The 17,677-nt window shown below is 36.8% G+C and overlaps 1 protein-coding gene across 1 annotated transcript in view; it reads right to left on the reverse strand.

Moving 5' to 3' along the window:
* The window catches only part of bmp2k (BMP2 inducible kinase), a 41,742-nt gene that overhangs the window by 22,362 nt on the left and 1,703 nt on the right, over nt 1-17,677 (reverse strand). Inside the window, exons 2-4 of the mRNA XM_082168745.1 lie at nt 1,852-1,970; nt 1,665-1,770; nt 903-1,045 (exon numbers count right to left, since the gene is read on the reverse strand). Of these exons, the coding sequence (XP_082024871.1) occupies nt 903-1,045; nt 1,665-1,770; nt 1,852-1,970 (368 nt within the window). The remainder of the gene's footprint in view (nt 1-902; nt 1,046-1,664; nt 1,771-1,851; nt 1,971-17,677) is intronic.

The following is a 17,677-nucleotide window of genomic DNA, read 5'->3' on the forward strand; positions in this document are numbered from 1 at the left end:
AGCTGTTTTAACTGAACGCAACTGACATATCTTAAAATATTTTTTCTCAAGATGCACACCAGGAATGTTGTTTTCTAAGGCACGTTTACAAAAGCTACTAAGGCCTAATCCTGTCTTAATCTAAGCCCTGTCTGTGAAACCAGCCCTTAATGAAGAAAAACAACATCTTAAGTTTCTCATACAAATCATATGTCTTGAATGAATACTTGAATGGACTATTCTTATAGCACTTAAATGTCTTTTTTGGAGCTTGACCAGCAGTGGTCCTCATCCCCTTATTTTACATGAAAAACAACAGCCCTGCATGACAAACGAGTAAACAAACGCATTTCTTCCACTTCAGTGTTCAATAATTTCCCAATTATTTTAGACTGATTGGTTTTGACTGGTGGGAAAAAGTGTTTGTTTGAATGGCACCATTGGCCTGTTCCCACACTTTTCTGCCAAAAGGGCGGACTTGTTTCTTTCAAGCACTGCTGTTGTTCACAGACACAGTATAGTCTTTGCCTGGGTTTAACTAATGCTTGCCACTAATAATGTTTGTGAGCAGACTAATAGGTTTGGAAGATCATGTCTGGTATCACTGTGTTGAACTGGTATGGTCAGGACATGGTTCCCTAAACTGATAAGGAGTGTCGTAAATGTACCCTTTCAGCTAGTTAAACACAGCCAGACAAAAGAGAATCAGTGATCAGCCAGAGTGCCTTATACTTGCTATTCAAGATTTATGAAATCACATAGATAAAAGTGCAGACACGTCAGTGCTTGTGTCTACAGCTTTACACCGGCAGTGAACTCATTTAAATAGCTGCGAATGAATTGTATGCAAATAATTTATATCCATCTGGAATTGCTTAGAAATATCCTGTAGTTGTCTTACTAAAGCAGTTTCTGTGCTGTACCTTCAGGTCTCTGTGGATGATTGGAGTTTTACACTGGTGGAGTCTGGCAACAGCTTCACAGGCATCACAGAATATGTTGAGCACCTCCTCTTCAGTGAATCCTACGCTCAGCCGTTGGTTCATCTGCTTCACCACCTGACCAGCTAGATGGCACACAATATTTCAGTCAACAAAGTAAAAACCAAGGCCTTGATATAATCCATTAAATCCAGATTTGTTCAGTGTTATTTTAGAATTATTTATATAATATTAGAGTATTTATTACATTTTATAATTTGCTTTTATTAATTTTTTTAAATTAAATTTATTTTATTTTAATTTTAGAGTAATTTTGTTATGTGATTTTGTCATTTTAGTTTAGTTTTATTAGTTTAAGTTTCCCATTAACGTTTTATTTCAATCAACAATTATGATTATTTTTTATTGTTTTTGTTAACAATAGCAACAATGGATTTGTTGTCCAACTTCAGTTGCCTGCAGAAACCAGTTAAAATCTTCTAGATTAGAACATCAATTTGGGAACCAAGAACTGGCTCTTATTCAGAAATACCAGAAATTTCAGGACGTACAGTTGTACTCTTCAAGTTATTCCCTTTGTAAAAGTATTTCACTTTAAGATTATAATGAAAGTCGAACAGCAGTCAGAGGGATGAACTGTGATGCAAGTATGAACTTGTATTTCAGGATATTTAAGGACACAGAGATAACTTTAGATTGCATAATGTTTAGACCATAGTTTTGTTTGCATCAAAGCTGTATTACCCTTGCAATACTCCATCAGAATCAGAACCTCCCATACACTGTCTCCCACTGCATTGGTGGTTGAGTCCAGATACCGCACAATGTTCTTGTGGCCCGACAACTCTTTCTGTGGGGACATAAGAAAAAATGATTTATATAGGTGATGTACTGATGTACTCACCCAAAAACATATCGTGGCTTGACTCACCATGATTGTGATCTCCCGCTTGAAGATGTTCAGATCGTGGATGTTGTTCATGTACATCCTTTTCAGGGCACATCTTACTCCACTGTGCGTGCGGGCCAAAAACACCATGGAAAACCCTCCTGGATACACGAACACACATAAACAGGAGGTTAGTTCAAATGTTTATCTGGTCAGCGATCTCAACACATCTTAATGAGCAGTTTGACCAGTAATAAAAAACAAAAACAGCCTTTTTCCACCTTAGAAACATTGCTAAGCTACGTAATATGCTATCAGTTTCTGATGCAGAAAAGTTAGTTCATGCATTCATGACCTCGAGACTGGATTACTATAATGCTTTATTAGCTGGTTGTCCTGCATCCTCAATAAACAAGCTACAGTTAGTCCAAAATGCCGCCGCTAGAGTTCTTACGAGATCAAGAAAATATGATCATATAACACCGATTTTATCATCACTGCATTGGTTACCTATAAAGCTCCGTATTAATTATAAGATATTGCTACTGACTTATAAAGCCCTAAACGGCTTAGCTCCAGTCTATTTAACGGATCTTCTATCGCCCTATAATCCATCGCGCTCTTTAAGATCACTAAATTCAAGGCTTTTGGTCATACCTAGGATATCCAGAACCACCAAAGGAGGGAGAGCATTTTCACATTTGGCTCCAAAACTCTGGAATAGTCTTCCTGATACTGTTCGTTGCTCAGACTCGCTCTCCCAGTTTAAAACTAGATTAAAGTCGCATCTCTTTAACCAGGCATTCATATAATCCCACAGTTCAAACTACAATCCGGCCTCTAGCTCATAAATGCCAGAGGAGAACTGGCCCCCGACTGAGCCTGGGTTCTCCCAAGGTTTTTTTTCTCCATTAGGTCACCTGATGGAGTTTTAGGAATTTTGGCTTGCTCAGTTGGGGATATTTTGGGGATATTTAATTTAATTTTATCTTATCAATCAATAAATTCCTCTTGAAACAAACTTTGTTGCATTATTTTAATTTAAAACTGTGAAGCTGCTTTGATACAATCTGTATTGTGAAAAGCGCTATACAAATAAACTTGACTTGACTTAATAGACATTAAACAGTTCAATAAATCACATACAAGTAATTGTATAATAATTGTATAACAGACCTAAAGGTTTTTAAAACATTTTCAATGAATAAGCAAATCTATCTTTTATTCTCCTAGCAGAGCGTCAGTTATGCGGTGATGCAAATTAATTTTAATATTAATTTAATAATAATCGTAGACAAATAATAATAAGAAAAAGAAGAAGAATGTAATACATTAATTGGAAATGCCAAATCCTCTTGATATCGCTGATAGCTAATGCTATTGACGATATCTCTGGCTGTCGTCAATACACAATATCATCGTCTATCGGCACAACCCCATTGTTTATACATTTTATAGTAAAGGAATAAATTAAAACAAAACAATAAAATGCTGAAATGCTTTTGGAAATGACCGATTGCTGAAATGTCTTTGGTCTGGAGGGTAGGGTTTTGGAGAGATGGTGTGTGGCTGAAATAAGCTAAATGTCTGATTTCACTGGCAGCAACTACACTGCCATTTAAACCGAGACAGGTGTGGGTAGCACTGTGCACCAGAAATGAGAGTCGGAACAGAATAATTTAAAACCTATTACAACAGCCCACGTCTAATTTTTGAAGAACATGGAAGACATCGTTTGTAAGAGAGTTCTTTCATTCTGCTTTTTCTCTCATCTAAAACTGGAAGACGTATGCTTCCTGCTGAATGAGTGGACAGAAAAGGTTAAACTTTATATCAACTAGAGCTGGGACGATTCGATACTATCACGATACTTTGGTGCCGATACGCTATGTATTTTTTTTTACGTATTGCGATTCGATATTGCAATATATTGCAATTTTTTTTAACACTAGACCATCGGGAAAAGTTAAATCATACACTTATACAGACTGTACGTATAAGATGAGTCATATTTACAAAAACAAAATCACATCTTTCTGACTTTTATCTCAGAAGCATCATACAATACTACATTCTCTTGAATAATGATTCAATAACAAATACATTTTTTAACAGTCACTTGTCGCCATTTAGTGGCGAAACAATGTAATCGATAAATGCGTTATTTTAAGCAACAAGTTTCTATCAAAAGCTGATTTTGATCACTATCGTAGACATCAGTGTTCATATTTGAACTTTAAACTTTTATCCAAGTACTTCTATGATGATTGTAACTATTGCATCACAGAAATAATGATACTATGAGGTAGAAAAGACTGTTTTGTGAAGCGGTTTCATGATCACTCTCTCCGGGTCAGCTACTCTTATCTCGTTCTCAGCATATGAGTAGGGCGAGGGCTTTTCAGTGCTTTCAGTCTCACGTCTCCTTCCACGTGTCCACTTGGGATATTACGTCACAACTCATAGATAACAACACATTTCATCCTCTGTTGGAACAAAAGTGGCTAACTTCTGTCAATCTCATCTACAAGCAAGGACAAAAATAAAGCAATTGAATTTGAATTCATATCGATTCTGGAATAAAAAAAAAAAGATTTTAGAATCGTAAAATAAATAAAATAAAATAAATAATCGCGATAGCTAGGTGAATCGATTTTTTCCCTAATATCAACCCAAGATGAGTTCAGGGATCATTGTGACCTTCTGTGAGTCTGGCTCATATTAAATGCAGGTATGAGACAGAGAGCTCAAGATGTCCTCCCAGTGCAAGTCCTCTGATATTGCTTAGTTGCTCAATACATAACATTTATTTTCAGGAGGAAATTATAATGGAGTGAGGCAGTCCTAAGCCAAGTTAGGGATGGGCTCACTGTTGGCAGTCGCTTATGGACAAAGTTAGCCTTAGGAGAAAGACAACCTTATAAGGTTGGTTCACCTGAAATTCTGACATGTTTACTCAACCTAATATTGTTTCACACTCGTATGACTGGCTTATTTTTTTTTTTTTGTGGAACAAAAAAGATGACCGTGCTTTTTTCCCGTAACACGGTTGTCAAGCCTCAAAAATGAAAAACGCACCTTACAACTTCTATAAAAGTAGATCATACAACTTGTGTGGTAAATTCCAACTCTTCTGAAGTCAAACATTATCTTTGCATAAGGAAAATACAGTCAAGTAAAGGTCACAGAGATACAAAAAAAACATGGAAGTAAACTGTAAAAGCAATGAGGGTTAATAAACTGATTCCATATGGGACACAACAACAGAAGCTTAAAATGTAAAAATACTTATTAAAAATAATGGCAATAAGTAAAAAAAACAACAACCATTAACCATTTTAATATCTAGCCACCTTGCTTAAGCCTCTGTGATTCAGTGAAACTCAATGAATGCGAGTACTGACCGCCTACACAGTGGTGAGGGGCTCTGAACCAACATGCAGCAAAGAGGGGCGCCATGCCTCCGCAACACTTCTCCCATCAGTTCCAGGGTGAATGAATCCTGGCAACGTATGACTGGTGAGCATTTTCTCATTACCAGCATGCTGAGTCACGGAGCGGTCCGCAGAAAGAGAGTGCCCTGGCACAAAGGAGGACCCACAATGCCGCACTTGTTGCCTAACAAACTCATGCTTGTTTAGCCACCCTGAATTGAAAATAAATTTGTATGGAGAACCACTAATAAGGACCTTGAAAATGTAAAGAAAAACAGAGAAATCTCAACAAAAACTTGGAATATGTTTAAAGACTACAAAATAATTAAAGTTGACATGAAAATTAAATTCATTTATTGTGTAAACACATCTTGAATATCTTATTGTGAAATATTCATCATGCATAAATTTTTTTTGTTTTACATCATACCTTGATCTTCTGGTAAAAAGACAGACTTCTATCTAGTGACATGCTAGACTTCAATTATTTAGTCTGCTTAAACCCCGCCTCTTTCTTGCAATCACCCTCAAGCTCGCCTTCATATACGCATCCATTTAATCAACAACTGATCGATAGAACCAAGCCTCCGCCCTACATTTTTTTCTTTTTCAATAATTTGTTTAACTCGGATATAACTAATGACCTGAAGATATTTACGTTACATTGCTACTTAAACCATGTTGCACAGGTGTACAACAGTGATTTTTACTGTATGATTAGGCTACTGGATAAGGATTTTTAAAATCATTATTTTTAAATCAAAGCAACTGCATTCACAAAGAGCAATCTCTCCTTGACAAAATATTTTAGAGCTGAGCATAACTGGAACGATAGGCTATATATTTTTGAAGATTATTAATTTCTCTGACTTTGTCACACCTGTAAAAATCACAATTTTAAAACCATCCATGTTTTCCATGACCTTAGAACCCAAGTTGTAGTAATGCCCTTTTGTTGGCACTTAAAGAAAACTATTTAACATACAGTGTTATAACACTGGAGGGGCAGGGTAATGCTATTGCCCTATCACCAATCACAATCATTGACCTACATTCAGAGGTGTGTCTTTGCCAAATCACGTGCGGTTTCATTTCGATTAATCGTGCAGCCCTAGTACATACTATAGTGCATAGTATAAGTGAACAGTTTATAGTACGTCAATTGGAAAATGACACAGGTTCATGACTGTGGGCAGAAAAAGGGAGGGGCATGACAAAGCTTTCTTGGCAACACATGATGGGCATCTAATCCGTATCCATATTGTGCTCCACATCCAGATACAAAGAATACTTAGCCAGGCTGCTACTAAAAAGATAACTCATCTCAGTAGGCTACATGAATGCAAAAAATAAAATAAAAAGAGCTTAAAGCAATTCCTGCCTGTTCACAATGAGTTGCATATACAGCATGACATCCCACAACAGTTCCACTAACCATGTGTGGAAGCACAAAGAATGAACAAAGTGCACAGAATAGAGAACTCAGACGCAGCTCAGAAAGTGTGCCATGGTTCACCCTGCCGTTGAGCAAGGAAAGCAGTTGCATGCAGCTGATGACTAATATAGACAAATAATAGTTCAGTCTCACACTAACATGCTTCTCATTACTAAGCCCAAGTGCTTCCAGAGGTGCAGAAATGCACACACAAACATTGTTGTTATGGAGTCTTTATCCAAAAATGACAATTCTGTCATCATTCACTCACCCAATGTTGATCAAAACCTATATGACTTTCTTCTTTGGAACACACAAACACACACAAAAGAATGTTTAGAAACACGTTTTTGGTATATACACAATAAAAGTCAGTGAGGTCCAATGTTGTTTTGGACACTACTGATTTTCATTGTATGGACAAAAATAGTTGAAACATTATCCAAAATATCTTTTGTGTTCTTCAGAAGTCATACCGGTTCAGAACAACATGAGGTTGAGTAAACAATCACATTTTTGGGTGAACTACAGACCCATTCACCGCTATCTTTTGTGCAAGCAGGACAATAAAGTAAAAAAAAAAAAAAAAAAAACTGACACTGATAGAAAGTGTCTTGAATCACAAGACAAGACATGTTGTGCAAGCAGTCAGTTTTTTGTTTACGAGAAACAGGAAGTGTAGTCAGGCCATAAAATATTCGTAACATTGAACACTGTCCTAAATTACATTGGATTATTACTGATATAGGTCAGGTGCTATTCTGACATACTTGTCACTTATTTCTTCCAGTGATCTAGAACAGTAGCAAGAGACAGGTTACTTATTATTTTGATAACCTAAGGGACATCAGGCAATGAATGAAGGCGGCCCCTGATTCCTCACACGAGGGCCCATGGTAAGGCAAGCGATTTAACAAATCCAAAATGTTGGAAGTGTCAGTGGTGCTGATGTCCGCTGATGGTGCCCATATGGTACGGCCTGAAGTTCTTAAATCTGGCCAGAGGTTTAGCTTCCTCTCTTTTGGTGGGATGTCAGCATTAGCTTCATGTCATGGCTCATTATCTGGCAGAGAAGGTGAAGTTCACCTGCGAGATTATGGGATTGAAGTGTTATGCTTTGAGCAAATGTTCTTGTGCATTTTTCACCCAAAAATGAAACTTCTGAAAACTGGAGAAGTCTGGGTTGGTTGTATAGATATAAAAGAATGAGAATTCTCAAAATAACTTATTTTTGTTCCACAGAAGAAAAATATTATACAGGTTTGGAACATGAAAGTAAATTATGCTAATTTTCATTTAACCGTTTATATAACAATAGCCTATTATTATGTAACCTTGGTTCCCTGAATAGGGAACGAGATGCTGCATGGCTGATGCTATGGGAAGCCCAAGTCACTCCCAGTCCCAGATTCAGGAGGGGAAAAAGCCCCCAAGACCACCTGCTGGAAGTGAAATGGGGTCGAAGCGACCTTAAGAATATACCTAGGCCAAGGTGGAACAAGACTTGTCTTTAACCAGACCCAGGGCAAAGTCCATAAAAAAGGGCTGATCGAAAGAGCCTGCAGGCCTCCTCTTAAGAGAGGATAAAACCAATATCTGATGGCAATACCAGGTGAAATCACTTGGTCTTTAACTTTTTTTTAATTACAACACAGGCATATTTAAGCATTTATATACAAAGGTATACCTATCAGTACGTTTACATGCACCCTCAATGCGATTATAGGCTAATGGGATTTCGGCAATATTGCGATTAAACTTTACCTCATGTAAACAATAGTTCGATCAAACTAATGCGATTAAGCTCAAAGTAACCATATTCGCATTAAACTGTGTGGCGTACATGCAGATTTGAATTGCAATAAACAGGCATGTAAACACCCAACCCTCTGGGCTTCTTCGTCCGAAAACGGGCGAAAACTTGAACGTTTTGAATTGTTTAATTTTTTTGCTTCATCGGATGGGGGTGAAACTTGGTGACTTTTGTTGTATTACTTATATGAACACACAAAAAAATCAAGGAGATGATTCTGATATGTTAAAGGGTCGTAAAAAAAAAAGTCACACTTAGCTTCCTCCCGCCCGAAAACGGGCGACATAGGAAATGAATGGGAAATACGAAAAAATAGGAAAACTCAGAGAAACTTTTGGTGGTACAAGCTACAGATCAGCAACTGTGCTGAAAAAAAGTGTACAGCAATGAAGGGGTGACACTCTAAAACATCAAGAGTGCAAATAAGACACCCTCCCCTCCCCACACACACACCCACACACACAAACACACACACACACAGAGAGAAATGAACTGGTAAGACTGAAACAGCAAATTTTGCCCCAAACTATATAAAAATTATATAATCATAATAACTCCAAAACTATAGCAAGGAGAATCAAAAGTTAGGTATCGTTTGAAAGAACTCTTTTTACATTTTTTGAAAATATAAATTACATTACATTTAGACATTGTCCTGCCAAGAAATGGCGGATAAAAGACAATATATATATATAATTTTTATTATGATTTTGCATATCTTTCTTATTTGTCAAGGAATAACTCCGGAAGGAAATAAGGTAGGAGGAAAATTCTTTTTTAGTGAAGTCCCCCTACATGTTAGCTTCATTTGGATAAAAAATATATAATTTTTGGATAAAGGAATCAAAAGTTACAGCATTTGGAAAAGAGATAGCCTTTTTGTACAGTCTTTGACACCCCCTCATGGGCAATTTTTTCTCCATGAAGAATATCTTGTCATAAAAGCAATAGATTATGTTAATTTTGGGCTCATTTTAATTGTAATAATATGCTGTAAAAAATGAAGTGCCATTTTCAATTATCTGTGAATGTTTCATGAGCTGTATGATGTTTTTGACACATTGCAGTACATTATTTTATAGATTATGAAAAAAAAGAAATTCTATTTATCAGCAAATAACTCAGCAATACTTAAGAGTTTTTCAAAGTGGATACATTCACTGTAAAGTTCAGACTCTAAGCTTTCAAATGACATCAACTTTGTGTTAATCAAGGCAAGATTTTAGAAAAATATGGTAATGAATATTTTCGCAGCTAGGTGGCGCCTGCTGGCGGTACACTCGGTTTTAGAGGGATTACTCAGCACTCGTTAGGAGTTAATAAAAGTAATTAGATGCATTAAAAAGCTGAGATCCTAAGCTTTAAAATGATATATAATTTGTGTTGTTCCATTCAGTGGTTGCTTAGTAATTAATTTTTTTCTTTCCGAATGGGAATAAATCAAATAAATAAATAAAAAAGCTATAGGCCGCCTATAGGCGGTTATAGGACATGACACATAGTTATACATTTTGAAGCCACTAGATGGCGCTCTTCTCACTTGAACATTTTTTTTTTTTTAGGCCTGCACTCTATTTTGATGTGAAATGTTGCATTTATTGAAAATTAAAATAAAATAAATAAAATAAAAATATATATATTAATTCTAATGGAAAAAATAGCTCATAAAAATTATATAATTAATGCAAAGTATCATAAAAAATTCAAAAAATTCTAAATAATAATCAGAAAACATTATAGAACAAAAATATATTTGATTGGTTATCCTGGGAAAAAGTAAAGTAAAATTTTAAGGCTTCGTCCGTTTTCGGGCGGGAGGAAGCTAAGTGTGACCCAATTATGAAGAAGCCCAGAGGGTTAATCACATTATTACCGTTCTGACCAAAGTGTGCACGTGTACGGACGTACACGGATGACGTGTGTTGTAGTTCATTCATGAATTTGTGTGAACAACATGACATTATTCTGAAGTTATCTCTTCTTTAAATCGCTAAACTGTGACAACAACTTGCTGCGCAGTCTCTGCTCCCCATACCTTCATCCAGACAGCGCGAAGAACGCGACTGCAGCGTAGGCAAACCCGCCATTGCAATGTTCATCACTGCACCAAATTATATCCAGAACGTCTATAAAAATGTATTTTGAATTTGATGTAAGTAGATTAAAACAACGGCCGGTAACATGCCTATCTCCATACTCATTAGCGAATAATCAGAATAATGAAAATTGCATGTAAACTGGAGTGAAGAGTTCTGCTCGTGCCAAGTAAACATCTTACTGCGATTGAGACCTTACTCTGATTATTAGAAATAATCGCATTGTTGGTGCACAATCTGCACATGTAACCGTAGTCTGAGAAATATGCTCTGTTGAAGCTCAGGCACTTTAATTATATGGTTGGCAAAACAATGAACAGGATGAAACTTAACAGAATGGAAATGAAGAAAAGAACAGAATGCTGAACTGGATGTAACCCAACAGGATGCAAATAAAAAGCTAAACTTCCCATGGCTCAGTGAGGATTTGAGAGTTAATATAAGTGTGAGGGTGACTTCAAGACTATCTTTTGAAATGTTGACAATATTATATTGTGTAGGTCTGTAATTTGAATCGAACAGCATGAAACGTTTGAGAGCGAGACCAACCACATGACAAAGAAATGGCCCACTTCACTAAATTAACGGCATGCTGAATCTCCAAGAAACATTACTTTTACATTCTATTTATTACTTCTCTACTCGCCATCCTCTCGGAATAATTTAGAGGATTCACAAATCTGGAGGAATGATAAGTACCCTGGCAAATGGCATTGTCCACAGGGATGTTTCCTGCAGATCTAGCCCAAGTTTAGACCTTCTCCTCTCCAGTAATGGAGCCAGATATGAAATCCCCCCCCGCCCTCGCCCCCCCGCCAGTGGCCTGATGTGCTGACGATCACAAATGTTGATTCTGCTGTGTATAAGAGGGCAAACAGAGGACATTTGCCTGGCTGTTCTGGGTCATTCCTACAGCTCTGAAAATACAGATGACTCCAAATTAGAGCTGGGAATAAAGCTTAAACAAATTGTGGTGTTTGAAAAAAAAAATTCTTGATTTTTTTTTTAAATCTTGATATTTATGAACTGGTCTGAAATGCCTTGAAAGGGTTTGTTTTGTTTTTTCCTTTTCAGTCAGATGAGCCAACATTTATACCAAACAGCCACTGAAACGAGGTAGATTCTAAATGCTCAGAGCAAATAAATATGCATTTAATATTCATTTAAGCTACTGAAATATCAAATCTCACAATCAACTTGCATGTCTGTGTCAACATTTCCCCCCCCCCTTTTCACATCTGCCTGATACCTCACAGGTCTGGAATCTTTCATAATCAACGACCCACATGCAGCTCACAAATATCTAGAGATGCACCGAAATTTCAGCTACTGAAAAACCCCCAGCTATTTTCGGTTTTGGGCCAAAATCCGTGACCGAAACAGACGTTTAATTAGTGCTTCTCTGATGGCATGGTGTTCAGCTGATATAGTTTCTTCTTTAGCCTATACTTGAACAAAACTTCACTAAACATTTGTAGCACGGCTGCCATCCAAAAGCTTTGTACTTTGTTACTTTAATATGAAGCAAATTCTCAACTTTAAAATGTCAATATTATTACAAAATTCAAACAATTCATGTCATTTTGGTGCTCTTTAATACAGCGTGACAGATTGCAGTGGCACAGTTCAAGTGGCAGCATGGATCTAGCGCACATCTCCTCTTTACTAGTTACAGCACGGAATAAACATGGGTGAACACCAGAAGGTAGGCTATGTTGAAAGAAGATACATTAACCAAAATGAATCCTGTCTCATCATACAATCACTCAATCGGTGTTTCAACAGGGGAAAGACATTAAAAAAATAAAATCAAAATTGTTGGCTATACAATTTCACTTAGCCTAATGTTACATTTACCTCAAGAAAGCTATTCTATGTCCATAAACTCAGTTAGTTAGAATAAATATAACACTAAAGAGCATTTTGCTAAATATAGGCTATACACTGTATTACAAATTCATTATATTTTTACTTAACCTTTTAGTGTATCTTTGTTAAAGTATGTTTAAACAAATCTGACATAAAAACAGCTGATTACAGTTTATTGTAATTTAAATGTTTAAATAAAATTTCACCAACAAAACTGAGGTAGAAGCAATTCTGTTATTGAAAGGTTAATATAAAAACTGCCTCAAGTGCAATTTAAATGTTTGTACAACTTAGTTTTAGCTATTTGAGAGTTGATTATTAAATAAGTTTGATTGATTGGTTGTTAATTTATTTATTTATTTATTTTCGGTTTTTGGCCAAATATATCCTGAATTTTTGGTTTTGGCCCAGAACTTTAATTTCAGTGCATCCCTACAAATATCTGTTAAAGGACACTGCCTAATCAGTTTCCCTTGAGTCCTCCAACTTACACCACAATGATGCTCACAAATTTATCTCTGGCACAGGCTGACCCTCTAAAAATAGAGACACGTCTGCTTTTGGAGAGAAGCTTAGAGATTCTGCACTTTGCGACAACCTCCTTGATGGCAACATGAGGTTGACTTCTCATTCTTTTTTGGAACATTACAGATGGTCTTCATTTTCTTTCTCACAGATTTGATGAATACAACAAAACATTGTTTATATTTTTAGCAAAAGCTTATTTGAAGTGCATGCTATTAACAATTTATTTACTTTATGGTACGACAGTCTGCTCTAACTCCCCATCAATATCAATGTAAAAGACATCTAATAAGTCTCACTCTGCTGTCTAAACAATCTACATTGTTCAGGACAACAAGTGGATCTGGTCAGATGCCAGACAAAACACAAAACAGTTGCCAAAGACGATTCACCACATGCAACCAGCAACATACTGATTTAGACAAAGGGATTAAAGCTAAATCACAGTGAGATAATCTTAGAGTACTAGTGTTTTGACAGAGAATTGCTTAAGGAACTCTTTTGAGCCAACACACTGTGCAAGATGCCAACCCCACTCTGGCTCACAAAGCTTGAGTGACCTATTTTCTCAGAGCAGTGTAAGAAATGTGTGTATGAGGTACAGCTGAAATGTTAAAAGCAGAAATGGGCCCTCACAGAAGAGTGAGGAAAACCTGACAATCATGTCTTTGTCATCTCTCACAAGTGCCACTAGAAGAATGTCGGCTTGGGCCAATGCAGTCAGACCAAAGAAGTTTCGATCATTTTTAGATTAGTAAAATTAAGCAAAGGGTGTTTTAATAGGTAAAGAGCCACACTTCTGGTTTCAAACCTTTATCTCGGCAGGTTCCTTTGAATGATTGTTTTAATTCACTGGCATACTGCCACTGGAGGACTGTGCTAAATGTTATGTCATCTGAAGATGACACAGATATAACAAAGGGGAGGTGACGCACCAAAGAGAAACCATAAGATAACGGACACACAGCATTAGCAACCAGCATTGACAAACAGCACAGGGATGAAGTGTGAAAAGAGGTGATTTTACAATAAAGTGCTGAAAATGAACTTAATTTCAAGGTATTTTTCAAGTAAATAATTTGTTACCATAAAGACATTTACAATAGACCAGGCTTGCTGTAGAAGTCAGTGTTACCGATGTGAGACAGTGTTCGGATATACACCATTACATTATTTGGTGAACATGGCACCGCCCCCACATCATAGAAACAAAAAACATTTAGTTCAGTTGGACAACGGATGCTTCAATTAACTAAAAGCGTCTGCTCAATACAGCAAGAGCTACAGAGTCGCAGCACAGTGCAGGAGTCAGATTTCACTTGTCACGTGACAAGAGTAAGGAGAGATGACTGACAAGACACTCTCCACATCTTCACGCAATGTGCGTCTTTGCATTCCTGCCAAAGTGTGCATTCTCGTTTTAAACTCACCTGTCAGGGCTAGACAAAAAGGACCTCCGATTGAGTCGGGGCCAGCATGAAAGACGATCGGGCCAGTGCAAATCATCACAAAACATTATCAGTTGCACATGTTTTAAGTCTTGCCAATTTAAGCATTCAAGTGCAAAAAGACGCAAAATAACTAATTTCGGTATTTGTGCACTGTGTGAGAAGTTTTCTGTGCGCACACATCCTTAGCATGCGCACACACAGGGCTAGTTCTCTTTCAATTCTTTGTGCTTGAATGGACAAATCAAGACAAAACAAAAGTATGTCAAAATGCCCATCTTGGCAAGAATCCTCGTAAACACAGTCAGTTATGTCTTACGAGAGAGTAAACATTTGAGAAAGATAACGCATATAACAGTACATTGGATCGATGCATTCGGTCTTAAAGTGACAGCAGCCTGATATTCCTGCTGCTGTCTGTGTCATGTTAATCAAATAACAAAAGACAAAGATCTCACTGCTCTTGAATGAATAATTTGTGTAACTTTAAGGATTAAACTATATCATTTATACAGTGATGACTATTTTACATTTGATTACTTCATTCAATTTCTGTAGGCAACCCGAAAACTAATGTTAGACCTACCTGAAAAAACAGTTTATTTCAGTTGTCTCTTTGTTTTACTGTATTTGTGTGTCGCTATTGCTTGTAATTTGGTTATCTGTAGAAAAGATGCATTGCATTGAGCCCTGTCTGCATGTGCCACAGATTGTGATATAGGCTACTAGTTTCAGCCCAAAAAAATTTAAAAATTCTCAAATGTATTAACAACTTCGAAATCTCACACAATAGGCTAAACAAAACATTGTCAAACGGACCACTGACTTTTAAACAAGTTCAACATTTACTAAACTACACAGCTGTACTACAATATTTGACTTTATGGAGATTATTAAAGGCGGTCTGACGGACGACACAGAGCGTCCTAAAATTCGAGCACATCATTTCTAGGTGTCCAGGTACGACACCGGAGGACTCTCAAAATCCCGCTCACATAGTTATCCATTAAATACATTCAATTTGTATTTTAATATAACTTGTTATTTTACTCATGCATCAATGTCACTTTGCCTGTTTGGCGATTGCATGAACTTAAGCATGCAGTGGAAGTGATGAAAATTTTGGTGTTTATTTTTTTTTATTGACAATTCACACTGTTTCATGTCATACTTTCAACGGTTTTATTTTGAGTTTGAGTTTAGCAGATGACTTAAGGGACCTGTTTTGCTCCCTTAATTTTTTAGGGCTAAATGTTTAAGGACTTTGCAAAGCATAACAGAACTTAAGGGAACTCTCAAGTAATTAAGGGAAAATACTTAATGACAGCCTTAAAGTTTCTTAAGTGGACCTTTTTATTTTCTTGCAGCCCATGTTTCACTAAGGGTGCCCTTCATTAACCATAACTAAGGTTTTTTCTTAATATAAGGGCTTTCATGCAACTGGGCCCAAACAAATTAAATTTCCACAGTCACAAGAGCTGTAAGATTAAATTTAAGTTTAAAGGCAAAGTTCAAAATCTCATCTCAGTCTTTAGCGGTGACGTCTTTAGTGCAAAGAATTAAACCCAAACGGCTTTTTGCCATGCAGGATGGCAAAAAGAAGAAAAGTAGAAGTTTAGACCTGTATTGATACTGAAAGATATTCATGCATGTGACAAAACATGCATTTGAAGCTGGGAAACAAAAATAATGCTTTCCAATAATTAAACAGAATGGCCATAAAACACATGTCAAAAGACCAAAGCTTAAGTTACTGGGTGACAAAATGAATCAACCCTCCTTCACACATACACTTACGCACACCTTCAACTGTCAATAGGACATACAGGCCCATAGCAGAGTATTAAAGGAGATAACGAAACCAGAGGGGCTCTTAGCACAGTAATTCTGACAGCACATGCTCAGTGAGTGGGGCAACAACTCTGTACACGACTCATTCAAGGTCAGTCCAGTAAGACTCCTATCGAAAGTGCAGTAGAATGTTACTGCTCCTTACATTAGGAACTGCTCTGAACCGGTTTGGTGTCAAGTGATAGGGTTTTTTTTTTTAAGATCAAAGACCAAAGCAGATTCTACCAGTCACATATTGAAGAAGTGAAACTGGGGAAAATACAGAAGTCATGAGCAGTTTGTTGACAAAAGAAAGCAGTTCTTCTTACAGGGTTTGTTGACAGAGGTGAGCAGGTGGCTGGATATATTGACACAAAGCTTGTTGGCACATTTTGCATTTAATACAAATGAAAACCATGAACGGCCACTAATTTACTCTGAGAATGGAAGACAAAAGATTTTTATTCTGTTCCGACAGGTGAAAAATCAGCTGTTTTACTGCATTACAGACTTCTGTTCAAGCCTCATAAAACATCTCATTACACTACAATCACACGGACAGGCTCTTTGAGAGCTACTTTACAGGGAGCAAATGACAGAATTAACCACCCATCCAGAATCATAGTCCCTGCCTCGCCCAAATGCCAACCCATCCTTAGCCAACTCCCCAGCTGTCTCTAATAAGCTGCTTGAAATAAATTATTGAAATAATAAAAAGGGAGCATGGTGGTCATTCAAGAGGGTCAGGATCAATAAGCAAACACAAAAGAAATAACTTCCATCACAGGACGGTGATCTGCATTGTGCCAAGTCTGCCAACATACTTTTAACAGGTGCAAACTGTTGTACTTTAAACAACAACAGAAGGGCCACAAACCACCTATCCATCACTTGAACAGCATGCAGATAATGTGGATGTGATTTTCCATAAAAATACAAATTCTGTCATTTTCAGAAGCACATGAATTTGTTTTGTGGAATACAAAAGATGTTATGTAGAATCTCTCAGTTTTCATCCATTTTTACCACATCTTTTTCCATTAAATAAAAGTGGAAAGTGACAGACTGTCATAATCTCCTTTTGAGCTCCATAGAAGAAAGTTGTGTTGTCATTTTGTGCAAATGGACAAATTAAATTAAGGAACACCTTTAAAGTATAAAAAAAGAGATAAAACCATTTTATAAAGCACAAGTTTATATTTTAAAAACAACATTAAATAAAACAAATCAATGAGAAAGTAAGCCTCAACAGTTGTTGTTTGTCAGAGTGAACTTTTGCACTTAAGGCAAATTAAATAATTGTGTCCAGTCAGCAAGTTCAGGGCTGCCAAGTTGCTGTTCAGTGAAACTCACAGAACTGACAACATCTATGGGAAACAAACACGCTTGCTCTAGTATTAGTCACATTACATGACAGA

Source organism: Leuciscus leuciscus, assembly GCF_965113295.1.
Source record: "Leuciscus leuciscus genome assembly, chromosome: 5".
Classification (NCBI taxonomy): Eukaryota; Metazoa; Chordata; class Actinopteri; order Cypriniformes; family Leuciscidae; genus Leuciscus; species Leuciscus leuciscus.